Source organism: Ursus maritimus, unplaced genomic scaffold (assembly GCF_017311325.1).
Source record: "Ursus maritimus isolate PB19 unplaced genomic scaffold, ASM1731132v1 scaffold_5, whole genome shotgun sequence".
Taxonomy (NCBI): Eukaryota; Metazoa; Chordata; class Mammalia; order Carnivora; family Ursidae; genus Ursus; species Ursus maritimus.
This window is the reverse complement of record NW_024426663.1, coordinates 40510058-40535616: the sequence shown is the minus strand read 5'-3', so window position 1 is coordinate 40535616 and position 25559 is coordinate 40510058. Positions and strand designations below refer to the sequence as shown.

Genomic DNA, 25559 nt, shown 5'->3' with positions numbered 1-25559 from the left:
CCTTTATTCAGCATATTGCTAATTTTTTCTAATTATGGCAGAGGTAGAACTTTCTACCTTCTTTTCAGAAACATGTGCTTGTGCTGGTAGCATCATCATTGATCAATATGATAATTTATAGTAAAACCTATAATCAGATGAACTGGTTGTCAAATATATACCATTTTTTTTCTCTCTTCTACATTTCCTCCTAATTAACCTTCACCCACCTCGTAGACCATGCACACTCAGATTGCCAGGTATGTGTTAGGAAGATTCATATTCAGTCTTTTGAAAAAATACACTGTACTCAGAATTCTATTCCACTGATCTCTCATGAAATTACTGGTTTTCCTAGAAGGGGTCGATGCTTGGAGATGATGTGAGTGGAGAAGACAGCTGCCTGCATGGATTATCCCTAAAAAATAGTGACAAAAAGGCCTGGTGAACAGCTGTAGTCGAAGATTTTTCTCTTTTTCAACTAATCAAGATCAGTGGTTGATAGCTATCTGGAATGCTCCTGTATTAAAAAGGAATTGCAGAACCTGCCTGCTTTAGCATGCTAGAATGGATTAGTGGCAAATTACTCTGCAGTAGGAAGTGAAAGTGTCTGTAGTCCCTCCATGTATCTGTCATGCTTCAGTCCAGCCTTCATTTTACTGACAGGGAGACCAACATCCAGAGAACTGAATTAACTTCAGTGGGATCACCTAGTTAGTGGGTGAAACTTCAGGCACAATTTTGGTTTTCTAGTTTTTCTTCTAGGGTGTTGTTCCCTGAACTGAATAAAGTCGATTGCATGTGTCTTTCTTAAAAGATTTTTTAGTTCTTCTACAGAGGAAATACAGTGACTTAAAAAATATTTCCTCCTGCAATAAGGTGTTATATGCACGTTAAAATGTATCAGAGTATCAACTAGTTATTATTTTGCCCAGCTGGTGATTTAGTTGTGTAAAATCTGATCCCATTTGAATGTACAGACAAAACATTTGACTTTACAAAGGTGGGAACATGACCCAAAATATGGTAACTTGAGTACTTCTTTACTGAACATTTAAAAAAGTAATCATCCCTGTTAATGCAGAATGAGAAACATGGTATGTCTCTTGTAGGAATGATTCTAGAGGATCCCTGGAGATAAGAGTTATAATTTATTCAGTTAGTTTTAAATTCCAATAGTATAATTTAGTATTTCAGTGGATGGTTTAAGTACTTCGACTTTTTATTTTTATTTTTTAAAGATTTTATTTATTTAGAGAGAGAGAGGGGGGAGCGGCAGAAGGAGAAGCAGGCTCCCCACTGAGCAGGGAGCCCGATGCGGGACTCAGTCCTAGGACTCTGGGATCGTAACCTGAGTGGAAGACAGATGCTTAGCCGACTGAGCCACCGAGGCATCCCAACTTTTAAAAGATAGAGTAAAACTCCTTAAGGATAAAGTTTTCACAGATGTCCACGGTGTATGACAGTCAACATAGAACACTCCCGTCACCCCCGAAAAATTCCCTCGTGACCCTTTCTCTAGCAACCACTGAACAGAATAATTTTGCCTTTCCGGAAAGGCACATAAATGGAGTCATACGGTATGTAGCATTTTGAGTCAGTTTAATTTCTCTTAGCATCTATTTTTGAGATTTATCCAAGTTGTTGCATGTATCTTTAGTTCCTTTCTATTGCTGGCACCCATTCGTTGAGTAAGCATCCCACAGTTTGTTTAGCCATCCACTCGTTGATAGACATTTGGGTCGTTTGCAGTTGTGAATTATTGTGAATAAAGCTACCATAAATATTTACGTACAGATCTGAGGCTACTTGTTTTGGTCTTGGGTAAATACGTGGGGATGGGATTGCTGAGTTGTGCGGAGCGTGTTAATTTCGTTAAAACTGCTGGTGTGGCTGTGCCATTTTTTTATTCTTAATAGCCATGTATGGAGAAGTCGTCTTTTTCTTGGCGTTATCTTCAGAAGAGTAGAGAATTTTAAGCTTCAGGATTTTTGTATCTTTATCTTTTTAGTTATAAAATCAACTCAGGTCTATTGTAATAAGTTAAAGAATATTAAAATATATTTTTCCTTTTGAATCTACCTTTGTAGTATTTAATACTCTAGTGAAAGGGAAAATTTTAATGTTACGTGCAAAGATAAAATTTCTGCTACAAGAAACATGTTTTGAAAGTTTCCTTTGTATTTTAGAAGTAAAATTTCTCTTCATGTTTAAGGGGGTAATTAGAAAAGGAAAAAAAAAGAATAACCTGGTAAATACTCCATTTTAATCTGTTTTGCTTTCCTTTTAGTGTCATTCAAGATAAATTCTGTGGGATTATAAACATCTCAGTGGAGGGCCTACATGATGTCATGACAGAAGATCCTGAAACAGGAACTTATAAAGAGTAGGTGGATCATTTAATTAATTGCACTTGAACTGGGGCGGGGTGTGGGAGGTGGTTATGTCCTACATGATTTTTGTTCACTGCCCCCAAATAAGCACAGTGTGGTGACTTTTTAGATTTTGTCTTTTATGAAGAAAATTTTGTATTTGTTTTGCCTGTAATTAGTTTGATCTTGAGATCACCCTAACTTGTTAAAGTGGAATGAGAAGTTGGACTTCTTTAGTTTAACAATAATTTTATGATTTGACATAAGTTGGCTCATGACATTGGGTTTTTATGTTAGCTTGTAAATGACTTTTTAAAGATATTTTTAATATGTTCTTTTTTTCAATTAACAAAGTTCCCCTGCCCATCAGGCAAGTTACGGGGAAAAGAGGATTGGTAAGCATCCTGTATTTGTATTTGCCTGATAGAAGCATACCTGGCACCTTTACATATTAGAGTCACGTGGTACTTGACAGTTTTAAAAGAGAACTGTGAAATGACATTTTTTGTGAGAATAGTTATCATGTTATCAAGAATGCTGATAGTCTCATCCTTCTAGAACTATTAATTTGAAATTTCATTGTGTCCTTTATAGATAGTAGAATTGCTGTACCTTTTCTCTTATTATTGTTAATAACAGGCGTGTGTTATATTATGATAAGCAAGACTTAATGAGATTTGAGGCTGCTTGACTTTACATTAATAGTATACTGAGCCTGTTTTCTTTGTTTTTTAAAAAGAATCTGTGGGAGATGGGAAAGATTGCCATTTGAATCCCATTTTGTTGAAAAACATGGAAAGCACATTTGTGTTGTTGGATCTTATTAAACATATGTAGACATAATGTGTCTGGCATTAAGTTTGCTTTCAAGAATATAAGCGTTCAGATGAGGTAGAAACTTCACATTTCTCTGATTACAACCAAAATAAGAAGCCATGCATGTAGGCAGGTTTTTTCAGGTTTTTTTTAAAGTTAACATAGCGTTTATGGCACATGACTATAAATATTGTGTATTTATGCATAATATGTGACAAAGTTTACAACTATTTGAGATTATTTAGGATACAATCAAATGTTCCTCGTCCTCTTTGGAGTATATAATTTAGTTTGGGGGAGGATGTGTCTAATAGAACAATGAAAACACTAGTAATGAGTAAAGCCAATTATGTATGTTTCGAACAAAGCACACAAAACAGAATTCTAGCTTGTGCTTTAATAGAAAGAGAAGTAGTCACTGTGTGTTAGAGTCTTCAGGAAGGGATAGGACTTAGGATGCAGGAAATGGACATAAATATAGCATGGTCTAAGTAGAAGGGATGAGAGTCAGGAAGTTGTTAGAAATAAAGTTTAGAAATTAGTGTAGTTTCATTATTTTTAGGATTAGGATACAGAGGCTTGGAAAAGTGCAGTGACTCAGCAGATGAGTGGAAGAGTCAAGACTAGAACCATGGTGTTCTGACTCGTGATGCCATGCTCAGCCAGGAAGAAGATTTTGGTTTGGAAGGGGAAAATGTTGGGCATAAGGAAAGCAGACTGAGTAGGAGACCATGATTGGGATCCAGATTACAAAGGCCTAGACTTGAGGGCTATGGTGCCTGGGTAGCTGGGATGTAAAACCACTGTTTTCTTCCTCAGAATTGTTTGGTCACTGCTTTTTACCCTGGGGTGGAATTTGGCATATGGAAGCACAGTGAGTGTGAGAGACTATTTTCCTAACTTTTCTAGGTTTCTAAGAGAGATTAGACTGGGTCTCTGATAATCTTCCTATTCTGTAATTCTGTGAACTGCATAAAGTTCTTCTTCTTCTTCTTCTTTTTTTTTTTGTAAACTACATAGAGTCCCAAAAATTCTGGTCCATCAGACTGTAGGGTATAAATAGACTTCCAGAAAAGGGCGCACGAGAAACGTAAAATATTTACTTATGTAGCTAACTTATTCTCCAGCTTCCCCTTCCTGTTTATTGGAACAGTTTATTCAAAGAAAGTTAATATTTTTAGTTCTGTTGAATTCCTGTTGTATTCTCAGTATAGAATAAATCAGAGCAAAGGGAGAAAACTCTGTGTTGTTGTTGTTGTTGTTTTTACCTCTATAAGTAGTATACTAGTCAGTGTTTTCCATATAGACAGAATCAATAGGAGATATATGGAGAGAGACAGCATGCCAGAAAGAGATAAATTTATATTTATGTTATATATTTATAATAACATAAATGTAAATAGATTTATTATAAAAAGTTGGCTCATGCAATTATGGAGGCTGAGAAGTCCCAAGATCTCCAGTTGGCAAACTAAAGTATAGTTTCGGTTAAAGTCCAAAGACCTAAAAGCAGGAGGGCCAGTGGGGTGTAGTTCTAGTCTGTGTCACAGAGCCAGAGAAAACTGATGTTCCAGCTAAAAGGCAGAGAGTGTGAATTCTCTTTTAATTAGACCTTTTGTTCTATTCAGGCCTTCAGTGGATTGATTGAGACTCACCCACATTGGGGAGGGCAATCTGTTGTATTCACTGTACAAATTCACATGTTAATCTCATCTAGAAACCACCCGGAATACTATTAACCAATTATCTGGGCATCCTGTGGTCCAGTCAAGGTGATAGATTTAACCACAGTAATGAAGCCTGGTTGACAGGTCATCTCTTTATTCAGACTTGTTTATGCCAGACATTGTGCTGTGTGAGGAAGCAGCCGAGGCTCTGTCACTACCTAGAAGGGGAAATGGGGACCGGTGGAGCAATGCCAGCTACAGAAGAAGAAGGGTTTTGGGGAAACTGCGAATAACTTCTGAGAATATGTAGTGGATTAGAGCCGACTAGTAAAGGAACTTGAAAAGGATTTTGGACTAGCTTGTGTAGTCAATGGAGGTTCATTTGGCAGTTTTAAAGTGTTTAGGTACAAAGAACGGATTTATATGTCAGAAGAGTCAGTTGATTGCATTGTAGAGGATGACAGGGAGGGGTAGAAAGGCTCACACTGAGTGGTCTTAGACCATCGAAACACCTTGTTGAATATGCACATTTCCCTTCCCCAGTCCAGACCCGTTATATCCGAATCTTTGGGGCTGGGGCAGTAGAACCTGCTTTGTAAACAGGAACCCTGGATGATTCACATGCCCTTTAAAAATTGAGAATGTACTCCTGAGAGATGGAGAAACCCTCCAAGTAGCTGTTACACTACTGTTGATATGAATTTGAGATAGACTGTGGAAGAAGGATTGGCAGGAAATGATGACAGGTGGGTGTGGCTAGAGAGTTGACAAGTATTTATAGTTTGGGGGACATGACATACATAAATTTTTTAAGATAACGGTGCTTACACCTAACAACCTATATCTATTTTTATGCTTCAATATGTCTTCATAACTCTATTCTCATAGGCTTTTGAAAATTACATGTAATATTTTATGTGGGAAGAATGGAGGTGGGTTTTTGTTTGCTTTTAAGATGGAATCGTTTTTTACATAGTGGAAAAGGTTATCTTCCAAGATAAATGGGTAGTTAATAGTTGACTGTTACTGGTCTGATACTGGTGTTTCTTAAGAATGGCATACAAAATGAATCCATTTAGAAGAAAGAAGAGTTCTATTTTCAGAGATTAAGAATCTGGATTTTTTTTCTTTTTTTAATTGGACTATAATTGGCATGTAACATTATATTAGTTTTAGGCGTACAACATAATGATTCGGTGTTTGTGTTTATTGTGAGATGATCACCACAGTAAGTTTAGTTAACATCCATCACCATACATAGTTAATAATTTTTTTTCTTGTAATGAGGATTTTTAAGGTTAATTCTCTAAGCACCTTTCAAATATGCAATACAGTGTTATTAACTGTGCTATATATCATATTTCCATGACTTACTTATTTTATACCTGGGAAGTTGCATCGTTTGACCCCTTTACCCATTTTGTCCACCCCCGCACTCTCCCAACTCTGGCAACCACTATTCTGTTCTCTCTCTAAATTTTGTCTTTCGTTTGATGTAGAGTTCCACATGTGTATTTTTACTTTTGTTGCCTTTGCTTTGGAGTCAGATCCAAAAAAATCATCACCCGAAGACTGATGTCAGGAGCTTACCACTTAAGTTTTCTTCTAGGAGTTTGATGGTTTCAGGTCTTACATTCAAGTCTTTAATCCGTTTGGGGTTAATTTTTGTGTAAGGTGTAAGATAATGGTCCAGTTTCATTCTTTTGCACTGATTTCTTCGTATGTTTGCATTTTAGTTAGTACAGTTAATGCATTAAGCCAGGAAGATATATTAATGAGGCTTGAGATTTGCCTTCTACTTCTCTTTGGTCAGAGTGGTTTTCCTTTTTTTCCTGAAATAATATTTTGTTTTTAGGCGCATTGGGAAATGAAATTGACAACCCCTTGCCAAAGTTTGGGAAGTACAAAGAAAGGATTCAGCCAGCATTTTCATGTATAAGTGGCTAGAATTTCTTAAATGTGCTCCTGTCGAAAGCAGTCATGGTTAGCGGAATAAGATTGCCATGATTGCCCGTCGAGCCACTGTCAGTAGGGCTGGAATCAGCTTTTCCTGAAGCAGACGGTGACATGGACGCTTATAGAGTCATGGAAAAGGAAGATACTGGACAAATTCAGGGTTCTTCTGGAAGGAGGATGGTTACGTAATCAACCAAAGTGTCCACTGCAGACCAGTTGAATAATGCTGTCAGTTCTAGTTTTATTGTGACATTCCGAAGTGAGTTTGTTTAGATTAAACGAAAGGTTTTATTGCATGTATCTATTAATTAGAAATAATTTAAAGGGTTTCATGTTGCATGCTAACACTATTGGCTGTGTTTCATTGGTTAGAGTTTCTTGTTGGGAAAGATTCTGATTTTTTAGCTGGCTAGAGTGCCTGGATCTACTTAGCATAGGATGTGAGAGGTGTCTGGCTGCCTAGGTTCACATATTAGTTGTCCCTATTTTAGACTATTATTATCATTATTATTATTATTGTTACATTCATTGCCTACATATTTTAGCTTATTAGAAATCTATTAATTCCCACCATGCCTTTTATGTAAGACATGATTCCCCATCTTTAATGTTTGTCAAAAAAATAAGATTTGACTTTTAATTGGAAGTCTATCTGCAGGAGAGAATTTCATCTTTAGGTTTTTCAAATTTGTTTATTTTTTCTCAGTTTATACCTTCCAGAGACCCAAGTGAATGCAGTTTGCAGAATTGCAAAGAAAAAATTGTGCCCTCTCAATAATTTTTGGTCTCTGGAAAAAAAATATGTGTGTAAATGTCTATTTATATTCAGAATATATTCCATTATTTATGTGATAAATCATTTAGCTTATGGAAAGGAGAATGGAGAGTTTTTACTCTTCAAGTAAGCTAACAGATTTAGGAATGTGGTGAAGGAATTTCAGGCAACATAAAGCATACTTTCCTGGAGGTCCAGATTCACTGCAGTTAGAATTCAAATCTGCAGCAGGCATAAAATAGCTAGTACGAAGGAACTCCTTCTTATTCAGTTCTAAAATATAAAGTGGGATTTAGATTGTTTTCTAGACATTTCACTTTACTAAACAGCGTTTGGGCTGGGATGCTAATAGAACCTCTCACTTTGTGGCGGAGCCCCTTGGCCGGCTAGCTGTGCTATATCCTCTTCTCTCATTGGTGGATGAGAGCATTGGCACGTCAAGAGGTTAAGACCCTGCAGTGGGTTAGGAGTTAAGCTCTTGCTGTTCCTGATTGCAGTTTAAGGTTCTTACTATTTGAATGCACCTGCATGCACTGACTGGGTCAGAAGTAGTTGTCCCAAAAGTTGGGGTTTTTTTTAATGGTGGGGAATTGGGGGAAAGGGACGCTCATATCCCCTGCAAGAGTGAGCCTGATCAAGTTTCTCGTGTCAGCACTTGTCTCTAACCTTGAATTAAAAGTTACTTACACAGCTGAGTCAGGAGGTATATTTCCTCTGTACTTGCTACAAAACATAAGAGAAACCAAGCTTTTTTTGCCACAGTTTATTGGTTAGGAACCTTTGACTCTGATAAATTACTGAATTCTGCTATTCTAAATCAGGAAGCAGCGAGGTTTATTCCATCAACTGGATTCACAGACAATTATTTATTTCTTGTCTCCCTGTAAGAGAGAAACTATTGACTGAAAAGGAAACTCTGTTTCTATTATCTCTGTTAATGGTGAAGAGCAGTGGTGCAGATAATCAAAATAAAATGATTTATAACTGTCCTGCAGGTACAAGTGCTCTCAGGGACAAGTTCCTCATAGCATAGTAATGTCATTCGGAGCACGGAGTAGATTATTGGTTAATTAATGTTGTTTTAATGAGGTTATTATTTAAATGATTGCTTTTGTTATGAAACATGTGTAATAATCTACCGACATACGAAGATTGATGGTAAAAGAAGTGTTAATTTTAAGTGTCTATAGGTATCATTTTTTTAGAAAAATATAAAGGATGCATCCTGCTTTGTCAAGTGATGTATGGTTTAAAAATCACATATACATAAATTCCTTATAACTTGCTACCTTAAATTCTCAAGTAATATGTTCTAAAATATTTTGGTATGGCCCTTTTTCTAAAAAGTGAGGTATATTTTTATAATTAAGCCTTAAAATTATAAATCTAACTTATCTAGCTATTCCTCACATTTTGGTAGAAATTAATAGAAGCATTAATGTTCTCAGTGATTTTCAGGATTTGTTTCAGCATGTTACAGACATTTTTATTTACTTAAAACATTTTTTTTTTTTATGTAGCTGTATGTTAATGTCTCATCTTGAAGAACCAAAAGTCACAGAAGATGAAGAACCACCCACAGAACAGGATAAGAGAAAAAAGATGGTAAGTTAAAAAGTAGCTTTTACAATTTGGGAGCACCACTTATTATTATATTCTTTAGGTCTGAAAATGTCTTTTGGTCCGTTCGTCCATGTATCCATCTCTCTATCCATCCCTTGTGGAATAAATGTAGCTGAGTTTTGAAATTTGTAGTGTCCTCCTAAGACAGAGAAATTACGTTCCTAGTAATCCTAGTAGTACAGGAAGTAGAGTTAAACTCTTAATCTGAAATAGCTTTTTCTTGTTTTAGCAGAGCAAAGGTTTTACTCTTTCACTTACAGAAAACATGTGACCCTCAGAACTCATTTAAGTTGTAATGCTTACTCCTTGGTTTTGAGGAGATACTGAAATTGCCTCATTCCCTGTTACTTCATGAATTTTCAAGTGAATTTTTTCTAAGATAATCACAGGCCTTAATTAAAATTCCTTCAAATTAACTAACTAGGAACAAAAAATCAGAGACCTCTAAAATATCTTGCCTTTAAAATTATTTGTAATCTTGAACTTATAAATATTTACTTTGACACATGAATGTAAAATAGCTACATAAGTTTAAAAAAAAAATAGCTACATAAGTCAACTTTTCCCCATTTCCTCATGGAATTTGTTGTGGTCCCCTGGCCTCACCGTTACTAATTGCATTGTGCTGTCTTTCCTCATTTGCACTTGAGATATCAGTATCCCTCAAAAGTAGAGTAAATAAGTCAGTATATAAGATGGTCATGGGATGCTGCTGAACGCTAGTGATTACTGCTGATCGTTATTTCAGTCTGCTCACGACATGCCCTCGAATTATGCCGCACTAACCCTCAGGGGGCTTCAGTCCTCAAGGTGGAACTGACACTGTGCTGTGTTAATCTTCTTTTAAACTGTGTTAGAGTTGAAGCCATTTTACTTGGCATTTTCACTGGAGTGATGATAGCCTTTCCGTTTGGCTCAGAGTCTATCCTTCCTTGCCTCCACTTTTTAAAGCATTGAATATATAATTGGTGCTCTGGAAAATATAACATCTTCCTTTGTAAGATTCTAAACTTGTACATGAGTAACAGGTGTCCTGCTTCTGTTCATTCCTCAGCTTTTGTACACACTTTAGTCATGTCCTTTAGTCTGCCTGAGTGACCCTTAGCAAATTCTTCTACTCAAAGCTATTTTTTCATCCTATAGAGAATCCTCAGTAACATCATATAGTACTAATTTTAATCCTAACTGGATTTTGAAGGTAAGTGAAATATTACCTTAAGAACAGTGTAAGAGCATAGTTTCAGAAATAACACTTAAAGTTTCATGATTCAGTTTTGTACTTTTAAGTATTGTTCGAGAGCTGGTGGTTTTATCATTATTATTCTAATCATAGGCAATATTATTTTACAGAACAACCATTATTTTTTCCAGGGGTTGATTTTTATTTGAAATTAGTTGTCACAGTAGCTTTTTGTTGTAGATTTATATTGTCATCTCTACTAAGATTTCCAGTGCCTTAGACTTACAGCATTAGTCTAATGCCGGTGATACCTCAGCATCTATGGTTAATGCTGGGATTATTTATCTTAGCCTTGAATAGGTCTAATTATGAATGCCATGATAATTTTTCAGTAACTCTACAGTAACAATATTAGTTTCACTGTATCTTCAGGGTTACCAGTATAAATAACGTATTTTTTCAGTAATTATATCATCATTCTAATAGTGTGTTGTCTTTAACGTTAGAAATTTTTTGAGGGGGCGCCTGGGTGGCGCAGTCGTTAAGCGTCTGCCTTCGGCTCAGGGCGTGATCCCAGCGTTCTGGGATCGAGCCCCACATCAGGCTCTTCCACCGGGAGCCTGCTTCTTCCTCTCCCACTCCCCCTGCCTGTGTTCCCTCTCTCGCTGGCTGTCTCTGTCAAATAAATAAATAAAAAATCTTAAAAAAAAAAATTTTGGGGGGGGGGAACTATCTAGGTGTGTCCTGGTTATAATTTCCAAGGGAAAAAATGTTAGCTGGTAGATGATTATTAACTATTATTTAAAAGAAAAACCAATCTAGTGTTAAAGGTTTTTCATTTTAAAGTGAAAATGTTTACTTACAAGGAAGAAAAAGCATACCTGCTTGGTTCCACAATTACATAATTAAAAGTTGGATTTACTTACTGCCGTTGTTGTCTTCCAGTGGTCCCTAAAATGTGGTTTCTGCATTTCAGTAGCTGCTTTGCAGAAGATAGCAGCAGTGATTGTAATTCAGAAAAGTGGATGATTAACATTACATTGAATGTGCGAGCTGATGTTGCCTGTATTTATGAGTTCTCATAGTTTGTTTTAAATAAGGATGGAATTTCCACTCAGGAAAGCTATTCAGCAGTCTAGACTTCTGATCTTGCCTTTCTTCATCCGCTCCTGTCTATACTGCCTGTTTGGGGGAAACTAATGGAAGGTCCAGTGCAGCTCAAGCATTTCATTTCATTCCTAAGGTCTCTGTCTATCCACTGTGCTCCAGGAGTAGAACGGTAATTTTCTGACCTCTTCCATAAAGAATTAAGCTAATACATTAACATTTGAAGTTGCTTATAATTTTTGTCTTGTGACATGTGACTTATGAGGCATTTATAAGTTGTACTTTTACAAATTTTAAGTTTGTGAGCACATTAATGCTTTCTGGCAACTTGATGGTACTGGCCAAGAAAGCATTATTAATGAAACATTAGATATAGTGAGTAAACCTGTGTTAATGAGGTATTTCTGATCATACTTTCATGTTAAATATTTCTCAGTTTAAGCCCCAGAAATATTTTGGTGATCTGCTTCTGTACATAATAATCTAATTTCATATATACTTGATGCTTTAGTTGATAATGTCAGTATAGATAAGCTTGAAAATTATTAAAACTACACTAACTTTGGGGCACCTGGAGGCTCAGTTGGTTAAGTGTCTGACTCTTGGTTTTTGACCCAGCTGATTATCTGGGGGTCATGGGATCAAGCCCTGTGTTGGGCCCTGCTTGAGATTCTTTCTTCCTCTCCCTCTGTCACCCTTTCCTACTCATAAGCTCATGCTCTCATTTTCTAAAATAAATAAATAAATCTTCAAAAACAGAACAAAAGTACACTAGCGTCTCATTTTCCTGTGCTGGTAGAGCAGTAGCACAAATTATGGTCTATCAGTAATATCTTCTGTACGCAACATTATCCTTTTTTCGAAGAATTTTTTTAGAGTCTCATCTTATTTACCCCTGTAACAGTTTTATGGCCAGATATTGATGAGGAAGCCAAGTCACAGAGAAGTTGCATCTTAAGAGTTACAGATTCTGGGAAAGAGCAAAATTAGAACTGAGCTTTTTTGACTCCTAGGCTGATGCATTCTTTATGATTTTAATTTCTAAAATTTCTGTAGATTTTCTAAAATGTTTTGAGAAATCCCACACACCATTTTGCTGAACTGCACAGTGTATGGGAACTACGTGTTTCAGGGGGAAATATACCAGCTTAAACCACAGCTCAGCTACCCCAAGTCACTGGAATTGAAGTAAGTAGTATAGTATAATTTGGATACTGTAGAGTGTACAAGAGTTTAGTTTGTCATGTCCTTGTGATGAGCATGACTAGGAAACGGGTGTTTACTAATTTGTACATTTGCTTTTACGGTTAAACGTAGTTTGCCGTTAGTTTGCAATTACAAACAAATGATAAACGAGCTAGAGAAATGACCTTGAGGAATAACCGTTGAGAGAGATTAATTTCAGGGAGAAAATTAATGATAATTCACAAAGATGCTAATTATTTTGTGAGTAGCATTGAGTACTTACTTTATTTAAGTATTATTTTAAGTTTTTTATGTGCTTATTGAATGCTTACTAATGACACAGTATTCTCGAATTGAGGTTATGGCGGTGAATGGAGCTTACAGTCTGAAGAAATTATTTATGTATAGTAACAATGTCAAGTTTATGAAGATTTAGTTTAAGTAATAAACATCACAGTAGCTTTCTAAATTTGTAGCGTGTTCATGAAACTTGGCAGTTTTGTATATAGTTTTGCTAGAAATATATTTTTACTGTGTTTTAATAAATCAGTTAAAGAGTGTAACCCTCACTTCATTGACAATAACTGTTCTCTCTCTCTTTTTTTTTTTTTTAGTTTTATAGATCTTTTGCAAGCCTTCTATTTGATTAGTTTTTTCAAGAGAAATATCATTTTGGGAACTGTTTTAACAGTATTCAAGATGATTTGTACTTGCAGTGAATTTGATTTATTTTTCATCTTTTATGTACACATATGGGAATATATCTTAATGTATTTTAGAAGAAAAATTTAGAGCTATCTTATATCTAGCTCAAGAATATGAACTATTATTTTTCCATTATCTCTCTCAAGAGGTAGATTAGAATTGAAAACATTTATGCAGTATTACAAACCAGTGAAAATATCATTTTAACATATTGTACTTTACTTTTAAGCTGCTATTTGTTGAGTGAGCTCTACAGGTGAATTTTTACTGGTTTGTAATCAGGTCGTAAGCTTTTTTTTTTTTTTTTTTTTTAAAGATTTTATTTATTTATTTGACAGAGATAGAGACAGCCAGCGAGAGAGGGAACACAAGCAGGGGGAGTGGGAGAGGAAGAAGCAGGCTCATAGCGGAGGAGCCCGATGTGGGACTCGATCCCATAACGCCGGGATCACGCCCTGAGCCGAAGGCAGACGCTCAACCGCTGTGCCACCCAGGCGCCCCAAGGTCGTAAGCTTTTGATAGGCTCAAATATTTATATGATTAGCAAGAGTTTTAAATTTTAACTTGTACCATATATAGGTCAATCAGAATCTACAGCCTAACTGAGCTAAATTTTGGGTGGAACCAAGTGTTTGTAGACCGAATGACATTAGCACGTCTGGCGTCACAGTCTTCTGCTTTGGCTGTAGTACATCTAAGCAGATTGTCTTTTAGGTTGGGTTGCATTTTATTTGATAAATTCATAACCAGGTCCTAAGTCTCATAGCAAATATAATAGATCCTGGACATGGCTTGCATATTGCCTTCAAGTGGCTGTTGTCTCTTGTGGTCCTATTGCCAAATACAGAACTGGATCAGAGAAGGACGAGACTAGGACAGTGTGGGAATGAAATTGTCTGAAAATCAGAGCCTACAGGTAGCTAACAGTTTTTTTCCCTTTTTTAGAGTAGGTAAATCACATCAGTCTTCACCTCTGCCTCCCTCCCCTGTTTCCTCCTCCCCCAGCACCTTCTGTCATCAGCTCTTCCTGAGAACTTGTATTTGCCTTTTAAATACATCAGCTTTCCTCATACTTTTTCTTAGTAGAATTTAGAATACATTGTTGGAGAGAAAGTTAACTTGTTATCAGTTGAAAATACGCTGTAATGTTGTTTTATAAATGTTCAGTCAAAATGTAATGTTAGCAGGGCACCCTTTGATAGTGGTTGGGTTGGGAAGTTGTAAACTCTCCCAGCATGCTTTTGATCACTGAGAACCAGTCAGATGATTGTTCGACCTGCTCTCATTTGCCTCTAGAAAAACTCAGCAGAGCTAGTAGAAAGAATTGTTGGCTGTCACTAATAAGGTACTGTGTTTTTCTTAGTTAACTAGCAGTAATCTTGAAATTCACGTACAAAAGGCATTTTTATTTTTCAGATAATATTATGAGATTAACCCATCATCTTATTGGTAGTTTCTGAACTGCCTTTTGAGAGTCCTTGACCTATTACATTCAGTAATGAAGGTAAATATCAAATTGTTGAAAATACTCTTTCTTACTCAGCTTGCATGCATTGTCATGCTACTTATGACTTTAGAGAGCTTTCTTGTTGCTTTTTCTCACCGTGCCCAGTTCCATTACATTTTTCCCTTCTACTTTCTTGCTACATCGTGATCTCATCCTAATTTAGAACTGCTCCTCATCCATAGTCCTGAACTCTGACCTTTCTCCGTCTCATCCTCTTCTTCTTCCTTGCTAACCATTCCATGTGTCCTGGAAGTTCTGTTTTGTGCCTTAATCTGGAGTCCTATAATTATTCTTATAGTCATAGTCTTTATACAAACTTATTTTCACAGACTTTCCCATCTTTTAATCTAAATTTTCTTGTTTTTCTGCTGCTCTTATCTTTGGACAAGACATTGCTTTTGCCACCCCACGTTGAGATCCGGAAATCAGGCTTACATATTTCTTAAAAAAGCTTCACATGTTATTTTGGTGTCCAACCAGGGTTGCGAACCACTACAGTAGGAATTAAACTCCCTCACGGTCTTTTGTAGACTTCTGCACTGTGACTCTACCCATCGTTTTGAGCCCTGTCTGCCTTTTCCCCACTTTTTTTCCTAAACAGGACGACTTGTCTCCGTTCATGTTATACATTTTCTTCCCTCTGTTACAGCACTCTCAGACGAGTCCTTACGTGTAAAGTAGCCCCTTCCTCCTCCTTCTCTTCACTCAGCTCACTTATTGACTGTTTCCCTCACAAGGCACCTTCTCCACTCACTGATCACCCTTCCCACCCATGCCTAGTTACAGAAATAAGCTTTGCCTCTCCTGGACTTACGTAGCATCTTCTCTATACATCTCAACTGCTCATACCACCTTTAGGTAGGTAACCTAGCAACTCAAATCTGTGATGTCCTTGAAATTAGGAACCATGTCCCACTTATCTTTGTATATGTATGTATGTATATCTTTGTATATTTCAGTAAAGCTTTGTTGAATAAACATTTCTTGTATTACATATTATTGTTTCTTTACGGCATTCTCTTTAATTTGTAATATGTAAGGCACCTTAAGAAAATCAGTTAGCTAATAGAATATACAAGCAAACAACTGAACTTTTTTTTTTTTTTTTTTTTTTCTGTTTTACCTTCCAGTTGAAAAGATGCACTTTAAAATATACCCCTGTTTTCTTTTGGTCCTTGGAAAGCTATATTCACATTGAGGAGTGTAGCGTCATTGGATCTATTTCCCTCTGCCTTAAGATTACAGAGTTCTCTCCTCTTTTCATTCTCAAAACAAATGTAGATCCATAAGCTACTACCTTTTTCCTTATCTTGCAGCTTATTAGCACCAGTGGGAAAGTAGCCATAGCACCACACGGGCACAGACTTTGTAGCTAATTAGGCCTGGCAGGAACTGCGTATCCTGTGCCTTATGGTCCATCATATTGGTGGTCTTTATATAAAATTAAAAAAAAAAACAAAACCCACTCCAGAAGACTATTAACCTTTAACCTGGTAATTCAGTAAAGTTGCTCTTGTGGATTTTAGTCTTCAAGCTTTTTATTGCTTTAACAATGCACCCTAGAGGACATCCTTCTTGTAAAAATTTATTTTGTAACCTCTAAGCAATATTTTGAGGGAATGGCAGTATTTAGTATTAATTGGTGTAAGTAATTAATGTAAGTCTACCAAAAATTATGTCATAAATAGAAACTAGAGACGTTAAAGACACTATATGTGTTTATATCATACCTTTCCTCAGAAAAAAAATGTTTCAGTGTATATGAGTATCAATGTCTAAAAATAAAGTTCTGCTAATAACAATGTATAAATAAAGACCTGGGAAAATGTCAAGTGTGCATTTGGGTTGGGGAACATCCAAGGACCCTAGTTTCAGAACCGTTAATTCAGAAGCTGGAGGAGGAAGTAAATTTTAGGATCATTATTGTATTTATTTAGGCAGAAATTCTTACCCTAACATTCAGGCTGTGGGGCAGTTTTGGAAACACCAGTGAGATTGTATGCAGATTTGGGTGAGAATGTACATTTGGGGAAAGAAGGAGGTTATAAATCTTCTGTAAGATTTCTTTAGGGACTAATAAAAGGTTGATTGAAAATAATCTCTTGACTCTTCTAGTATTTTCTCCTTTAGGATTTAGATGTAGTTCTTTTGATTTTTTCACACACAGGTATATACTGTCTCCCCATCCTGACTAATTTTCCTCCACTTGGTTTTACTTGGCCCATAGGCTGTATGTGTCTTGAGTAGTGAGTGAACATTGAAGGACTTTGAACCAAACTGTTTTTAAGTCTAGCCAGTTGGTTATACATAATGTTTCCATGCCACCAGCTGAAAGAAATAGTAAAATTGGGCCCAGGAGCCCAGGGAGACCATGGGCTAGTGCCCAAAGGTAAAAGAACCTTGGGATAGGATTATTCTTGTTGCCCCCCCCCCCCCGCAGTTCACTTGAGAATTATTCATGAATACCGCTCATTGTTTCCATAGCAAGAGTATGTGTTTTTAACCAACTAGTGTTTGCAAAGATTCCTTTCCAGTTTCCTCTCAGGGCCCTAAAAGTAAGAGGATGCCTCTCAGGTTAATGCACATTTTATCTAGGTTCTTGAACCATTAAATGAAAGTACCCGTTCAGCAAGCAGTCACTGAGTTCTGTGTCAGGTGCGATGCGGGTGTGAACTGAATGTGTGGGGAGATGACAGCTGAAGATGAGGTGTGACAGGGCGATTAAGGAGAGAGGCCTTTCCCCACATCATGGATGCTTTAGACAAAAGATGTAATTTCCTTTGTTTTTTTAGATTGTAAATTTGTTAAATTGGAGTTGTTTCTTGCAAAGTTGGAGATAATAGGCTTTGAAATTATCCTTCAAATAGTAAAATAAGTGAAAAACAAGACAGAATACATGAAACATTTTTTAAAATACTAGAAATCAGAATATGAAGAATATTGACTTCTGAGAAACAGAAAACAAACCCAGTGAGTCCTCCAGTTGTCACAGTTTACCGCCTGGAGAGAGTTTCCAGGGAGTGGCACAGGGAGCCCAGTGGTCTCTTTGATTTGAGGAGATGGAGCTGCTGAAGAGACTCAAGTTACCAGAGAAGAGGGAGCAGCCCCCTTAGAACTTGCCAGATCTTTGGAGGGTCCATTGTGAGTCTTCAGCTGAGTACTGATCAGCACACACAAATGTGGAAGTTACCCATAGCCAAGGAGAGAACCTCCAGGAAGGATATCTAGGGGAACAATACTCTGAGCTGACAGACCCAGGAATAGATCCTGTGTCAGGGTGGAAACCCCAGAAATGATAGGCTATTAGGTACAGGATTCTGAAGTGTGTGTCAGTGGTGGTCCAAAATTATCCCCATATTAGGTATTGCTCTGATCCTGCCAAACAAAGGTAAAAGCAAAATCTGAAAAGATCAAACTGTTTCCAAGCAATGTAACCATGTCCTAGAACAAAACTCGAGACTATAGTCATACAGAAATTTCCAGTATCTAACAGGGCAGAATTTATAATGCCTGTCATGCATTAAAAACCTAAAGGCATACAAAGAACCTGGAAAATATCCATACTGAGGGGGTAAAATCAATTTTAACTACCCAAGAATAGATACATATGGTGGAAATGGTAGAAAAGATCATTAAAACAGTTTTTATAACTGTGTTCCCTTTGTTAAGAAGCTAGAGAAAGATCGATCATGTTAAATAGAGATGTTGAAGATACTTTAAAAAGACTGAAATGAACCTGTAGAAATTAAAATCTATAATATCTGGTGGGGTTAATGTAGATTAAGTATTAGGGAACAAAAGATTAGTGAATTTTGAAGACCTAGAAGTAGGAATTCTCCAAAATGAAACAGAAAAAAAGATGGGTGGAGGGGTAAGCCATGTAGGACATCTTCAGGCAGCCTAATGTACAAGTAGTTCAAGTCCCCACGTGACAAAACGGAGAACAAAAGAAATATTTGAAGAAATAATATTTCTTTTCCAAATTTTTTTGGAATTTTCCAAATTTAATGACAACTATGAGCTCTTGGGTCTGAGAAACTCAGGGAACTCCAAGCACAGGAATCGAGACTATCCCAAGCCACGTCATCATCAACTTGCCACTTAAACCCACTGTTAAAGAGAACACCTTAAAAGTAGTCAGGGGGGAAATGAATGAATTACATAGAAAAAGAGGTGAGGGGGCGCCTGGGTGGCGCAGTCGTTAAGCGTCTGCCTTGGGCTCAGGGCGTGATCCCGGCGTTCTGGGATCGAGTCCCACATCTGTCTCCTCCGCTGGGAGCCTGCTTCTTCCTCTCCCACTCCCCCTGCTTGTGTTCCCTCTCTCGCTGGCTGTCTCTCTCTCTGTCAAATAAATAAATAAAATCTTTAAAAAAAAAAAGGTGAGAATGATAACAAACTTGTCATCAGAAATAATACAGGCGGGGGGACAGTAGAACAGCATCTTTAAAATACTGAAAGAAAAAAAACCTGTTTTTTTAAAAAATTATATCACTGAATTAATGTTTTAGAATAAATTTTTCCTCTTGAAAATAAAAAAAATTTTTTTTTAATTTACTCCCTACGTAATTTGTAAAGTTAGCAAATTTTATTTTGGTGATAATGAAAGCATTTTGTTTTCTGGGTTTTTTTACTCAACAACAGTGCTACATGTTTACAGAGTATTTGCATAATCCATAGCGGTATTGTAGGTGACCGCAGAAAACCTATTAATTGTCAAATTTATCTTACAATATTACTGGCTATGTTTTGTGCTGCTGCTTGAATGAAGCCACAAAAGAGTAGGCAAGAGTGCTTGATAGTCACCAGTGTAAAAGTTCGCACGTTTGTTACTTACGGCTTGCCATCTGATTCTTTTTTCCCTTTAAAATTGCGGAGATGATTTATTTCTCTTTCTTTCTCTTTTCTTTTCTTTTCTTTTCTTTTCTTTTCTTTTCTTTTCTTTTCTTTTCTTTCTTTCTCTCTCTCTCTCTCTTCTTTCATTTATTTGAGAGAGAGAGCGTGCGCACATGAGCCAGGGGAAGGGCGAGGGAGAGAGAGACTCTCAGACAGACTCCATGCTGAGTGCAGTGCCTGATGTGGGTCTGATCCCAGGACCCTGGGATCATGACGTGGGCCAAAATCCCGAGTCAGCTGCTTAACTGAGCCACCCAGGCACCCCTCATTTTTTTTCTTTAGCCTTTGATACATAGTGATCTTTAAAGCCTGTAGATAGATTATAGGAAAAAGCCAGCCTACTCAAGAACTTGCCTGCTCAGAAAATCAAGTATATCCAAATTGTTCATTACGACTGTTTTTTGTCAGTATCTCATGAAGCCATTACCAAGAGGTAAAATTTGTCTGTGCCTCTGCCTCTTAGAAATCTTTAAAACTTAATTCTTAAACTTTAATATTAAATAACAGTTTGCAAAATTATGATTATAAATTATTCTCAACTTGCAAAGAAAGCAGTTGTACTGTTAAAAATATACACGTTTTTATCCATGTGACTTATTTGCTGTCGCTTGTATGTTGTCTAGTTAGCTGAAGACCTAATTTATTAAAATTGTGTGCAAGTCCTCACACTTCTCCATTCTCTTAAAAACAGTTCTGTTTACTCGTAGGTGCCAGATAATCCTGCCTGCTGCAAGTTACGCACCTGCCACTCTTGACCTCAACACACTGGCAAGAGTAGCATCTTTGAAATGCATGATTTGTCTTTTGTATTTATTCAACATACATTTTTGTATGCTTACCATGTGCAAAGCATTGATCGTTACAATTAGTATTTCCTTCACTAGTGGTTATGTATACCCACAGGACCTATCTTCTGATATATGTCCATCAGGAATGTATACATATTCTTTAAAAACATTTAATATCATTAGTTTATTACAAAGCCAGTTTCCTGAGAGGATTTACTTGTTTTTATGTATTCTTTGCTTCGAGTCTACGTTCCCTAAGTTCAACTACCTGACTGTTAATACTATTGTTAATGATTCTTATCTTCATTTCCAGATGATACTGAAATGTAAAAAGGGGTGTCCTAAGACACATAACTTTACCTAAGGCTGGCTGTATAAAAAAACAGGAAATATTTCAAAGTTGTAGATTGAACATAGCTTTCCTTAGAAGTGAGACCCTCAAAATTAATGTTAAACTTACCCAAGTCTTAGAAATACACTGTTTTAATGGGTCATTCAGCTCTTACAAACTGCAGGCTTTGCAAGTGACATTAAAACAGTCCAAGAGGATGGGAAACAATGAATTAAAATAATCCAGCTGAGATGTAATAAAGATACAAATTGATAACCAAGCATCCTTCTGAGAAAGCAGTTCCTCCTGTGATCAAGCTAAAATGTTAATCAAAAAATAGTTTGAGATCCAGAGGTTAAGATCTTTCACAGTAGGTAGGGTACATAATTGTAATCAAAAGATATTGGAAAGAAAATTCTATTGAAAATGCCCCTGAAACTAATAAAGTGATGGTTCCTGAGTTTCTGTTTTTAGTTGAGGCTTGAGATTAATTGCTTGGTGACCTCAATATTGTTCTTGAGTTTTAGAAAGCAGGCAACCTCATTACTTCTTGAATTGAATTTATTTACCTGAATTGTTACTTACTGAACCTGGATCACGAAGAGTTGCTACTGTTCATTTGGAAACTTCGGCACTGGGGTATTGACTCAATGTTAAATGAAGTCTTCATCTTTATACATGAAGAATACAGCCTCATCTGGGAGAATGTATTTTCAGTAACTTAGGTAACATTCCAGTGAACATTAGACTGTTTCTTTCTTTTATGCTTCCTTTTCCCTTCTGCTTCTTTTATAAGGAGCCTATCTTTTGAGGGAGACAAAATTAAGGACCCTTTTCAAAGAATTGTTCTTTGTAGCAAGTTCCTATTTTGAAGACTTTCTTTTAATTATTAAAAGTAACCTGTAATTCTTTTAAAACCCACAGTATTAATTATGATAGAAAATACCCTTTTCCCAAGGTAGCCTTTAGTAACATAGTATTTCTTTCCAAAGATTTCATTTATATTATATAAACATCTGTATGTAGTTCATAAATAAGAAATACTGTACATCGTATTATGCTGCTTGATTATATTTAAGTATAGTAGATACAGGAGCATACTTCCACATGCCTGCATTTGATGACATTCCATTGAATGGATCTCCATCGCATGTATTACAGAGCAGCACTTTGTAAAGTAGAGTGCACAAGGGGGGGGGTGGTCTTTCAAGTGTGTGATTACTGCATAACTGATATTAGGAATCAGTATTACGAATTAGGGTATTATTTACTGTGCTAAAATATTATTTTTTCTTTTCATCCTGGGGACTTTTGCCCTGGTGGTGCAAAAACAGTCCTGGGTATCCAAAGGCGGGTATAACTGCTGTCACTTGAGCATCAGTAAAGGCAATGGCAGCAAACTCTGCTAGCGGTCGTCGTATTTTTTACTACCATATACTCAACAGGTTTTTTGTTTGTTTTTTTAAAGCCAGTTTCGTTTAGGAACATCCTTGATGAAGTAGTACAAATTACCAATTTTATTAAATGGCCACTCTGTGTCACAATAGGGATATTCTCTGTGACAGTGGTTGTCTTGAGGAAAAGTACTTTGCGATAGAGTCGGGAGCTGAATTAACTTTTTCCTGCAACACCATTTAAACGTGGAAGAATGGCTGACAGATAACCATTCAGACGGGTATTTGACACACATTTTCTCAAAAGCAGGCCTCTCACTTTAAGGAAAACGGCTAACAGGTAAACCTCTGTGTCCACCGGTGGTATGTGAATTACTCCATAGCCTGGAAAGTATGATAGTTACAAAGTAGTAACTTGTTATTCAATGTACTTTCTCTAATTATGAACGAGGCTGAGCATTTTCCAGATTTTTATAGTTCATTTATATTCCTTTGGTGAATGATTTTTCTTACCCACCCCCTTTTTCTATTAGAAATGTTATTTGGTTGTTTGCTTTTGCTTTAAAATAAGAGTTCTCTTTAAAATCTTTAAAAAAATAAAATAAAATAAGAGTTCTCTGATACATTGTATTTTCCAAGAATGGCCATACACCTCCCATTCCACATGCTGGTCTTACAATGTGACTTTGACACTCTTTTTCATTCAGAGGCTGGGTCTGTATTTCCTTTCCTTGAAGTTGGTCAGTGTTGATGATGCTTTATGACTTTCAAGTCAAATCATAAGATAGAGCTTCCACCTTGTCCCCTAGAGATACTTGTTCTTGGAACCCAGGTACCAAGTGTCCACAAGGAGAATGTGGGCCTTAATTTCGCCAACTGAGGTCCCAGACAAGAGCTAGCATTCACTGAAGACACATGAATGAGTGGAGTGACCCTTCAGATGATTCCCCAAGGTGGTGTCACTTGCCTCTAGCCTTCAAGTCTTCTCAGGTGAAGCCCACAGACGATGGAGCAGAGACCATCCATCCTTATTCTACTCTACAGAATTCATTAATATTAAAAAATTGTTATTTTATGCCACCTAATTAGGAATAGTTAGGCAGTAATCAAAAACCTGAACAAACTCTTGATAGATACAGAGATGAGCCCTTAATTCCTCATCTATGTTTCATTTGGTTTGTTTTTTGATTTTTGTTTTTTAAGCCAGGAACAAACTTAAATTGATTAGCTTTTCATTGTAAAGGAAAGTGCACACTTTGTGGAACTATGGGTCGTGTCCCAGTGGGTAGATCATGGAGGGATTTTATCAGATTTAGAGTGCCGGAGTTAGTCACAGAATGGTTTTGTCAGGGATTGATTGATCAGAATTTGTAAAAAGACAGTCACTGGTCTTGATTTTCACACCAGTCTCGTTGTAGCCCCACTGGATCAGTTCCTCAGTTGTCTCATCTTGGAACACGGATCGAAGTCAGCTGTGTTGAAAGAGTGTGGGTTTAGATTACTTGTCTTGCGTTTCGTAGTTGAGGTTAGTTTTTCTGTTGTCCGAGTCCTAGGACAGTCTTGCAGGTTGTGGTCAGCTTCGTTTCACAGGTGTGCTCTTACAGCTATCCAGGGGGTCTCCTCACCCGCAACCCCATTTCATCAGACTCCTTTTCTGAAAGATGAACTGTTAGCTTCTGGGCTGCGATCAGTCCAGATCTGCACTGCTCTCGGGAGGTTTCTGTTACCGCAGTGAGTTTTCCAAGCTGGTGGTTTTCATCTCTTCCGTCATCCACCGTTTCCTTACGTTTGACTTTGTTTTTTCACTTTGGTCTCATCTGGCTTTATGGTGTGCACAGAATGGCTGCCCCGCGCTCAAGAATATAATTTCTCTTGTTTTTACAGGTCTGTTTATTTCATTTAAACCTTTAATCCAAGTGAAAATTTTTTGCTGAAGTAGCATGTTTGCTCTTTTTAGATACAGCTAAAACTGATCAAAAGCCTGTCTTTTCCTACTGTTTGGAAGTGCCACCTTTATCAGATACCGCACTGCCAGCTTTGCACGGATCTGTTTCAGAGCTCCACATTATAGTCCATTGCTGACCTATTTTAATTACTGTAGCCTAACAGTGTATTTTAATCCTCATTGATGATACTTGCGAGGTTATTTTACTTGCGAATTTATCATAATTTTTAAGATAAACTGAACGCTAAAGAATTATTTAAAAATCTCAATTGTAAATGGGAGTAATGCTGGGCACCTGAGTGGCTCAGTCCAGTAAGTGTCTGCCTCCTGCTCAGGTCATGATCCCAGCATCCTGTCCTGAGATTGAGCCCTTCAGGGACTGGCTCCTTGCTCAGCAGGGAGTCTGCTTGTCCTTTTCCCTCTGCCCTGTCCCCCCCACCCCCCACTTGTGCTGGCACTCTTTCTCTCTCTCTCTCAAATAAATAAAAATCTTAAAAATAAAATAAAATGGGAGTAATGCTAATTGGAAAACACCAAAAACAGTATTGTTTGAAAGTCAGAGGTATAAGATTTTGGCTATTTTAATGGTAAGAATTGCAGATTTATTTTCCTTTTAGGGTATTTTGTAAATCAATCTAATAATACTCCAGCTTGTTCTTTCAAACAGTGCATTGAAAGTAATTGCTTCTTTATGGTCTCAACCTGAGATAAAGACATAGTTTATATGAAAAGCTAAGGTGTACTACCATGATTCAGGGGCAAAAAAAGAAAATATAAGAAAGAACATGTCCCTTTACATTAATTTAAAACCACCTTAAAATAGCTTAATTCTTCTCTACATAGTGATATGTTCAAAAATAAAACATTACTTTTGCTGAAAGGGAATTTATTAAATTAAGGCATTTACTTATGAAATGGTTTGGATGTCATTATATCCTAGCCACTTTAATTCATTTTTATATGAACCCAAGCAAGGTGAAATGATCTGTGACAGACTTTAATAGTGCTTTGCACAGTTTTATACTTACCTCACATGTCATGTGTGATAATGAATGTGAATATCATAGTAATAAGTCATTTCATTTTTGGGGGACTGTGCCCTTGAAATAAAGCACTTTAAAATAAGACAGATGTAAAAGGGGAAATGTTTTGTTTTAGAAACTATCCAGGTGTTGTGACTTTGTTTCAACGTAAACATGAGTTAATTTCTTCCCCTCCACTTTTTTTCTTAGCTGCAAGAAACTGCAATGGAGAAACTAATGAATTTCTTTCTTAACCCATTATGTCCTTGTGTGAGTTAAGTGGTTACATTTACTTCTAATGCAAACAGTACGTC

The 25559-nt window shown here is 36.8% G+C and overlaps 1 protein-coding gene across 1 annotated transcript in view; it reads left to right on the top strand.

Moving 5' to 3' along the window:
* The window catches only part of IPO11 (importin 11), a 203463-nt gene that overhangs the window by 162296 nt on the left and 15608 nt on the right, over positions 1-25559 (top strand). Inside the window, exons 28-29 of the mRNA XM_008691374.2 lie at positions 2270-2365; positions 9086-9170. Of these exons, the coding sequence (XP_008689596.1) occupies positions 2270-2365; positions 9086-9170 (181 nt within the window). The remainder of the gene's footprint in view (positions 1-2269; positions 2366-9085; positions 9171-25559) is intronic.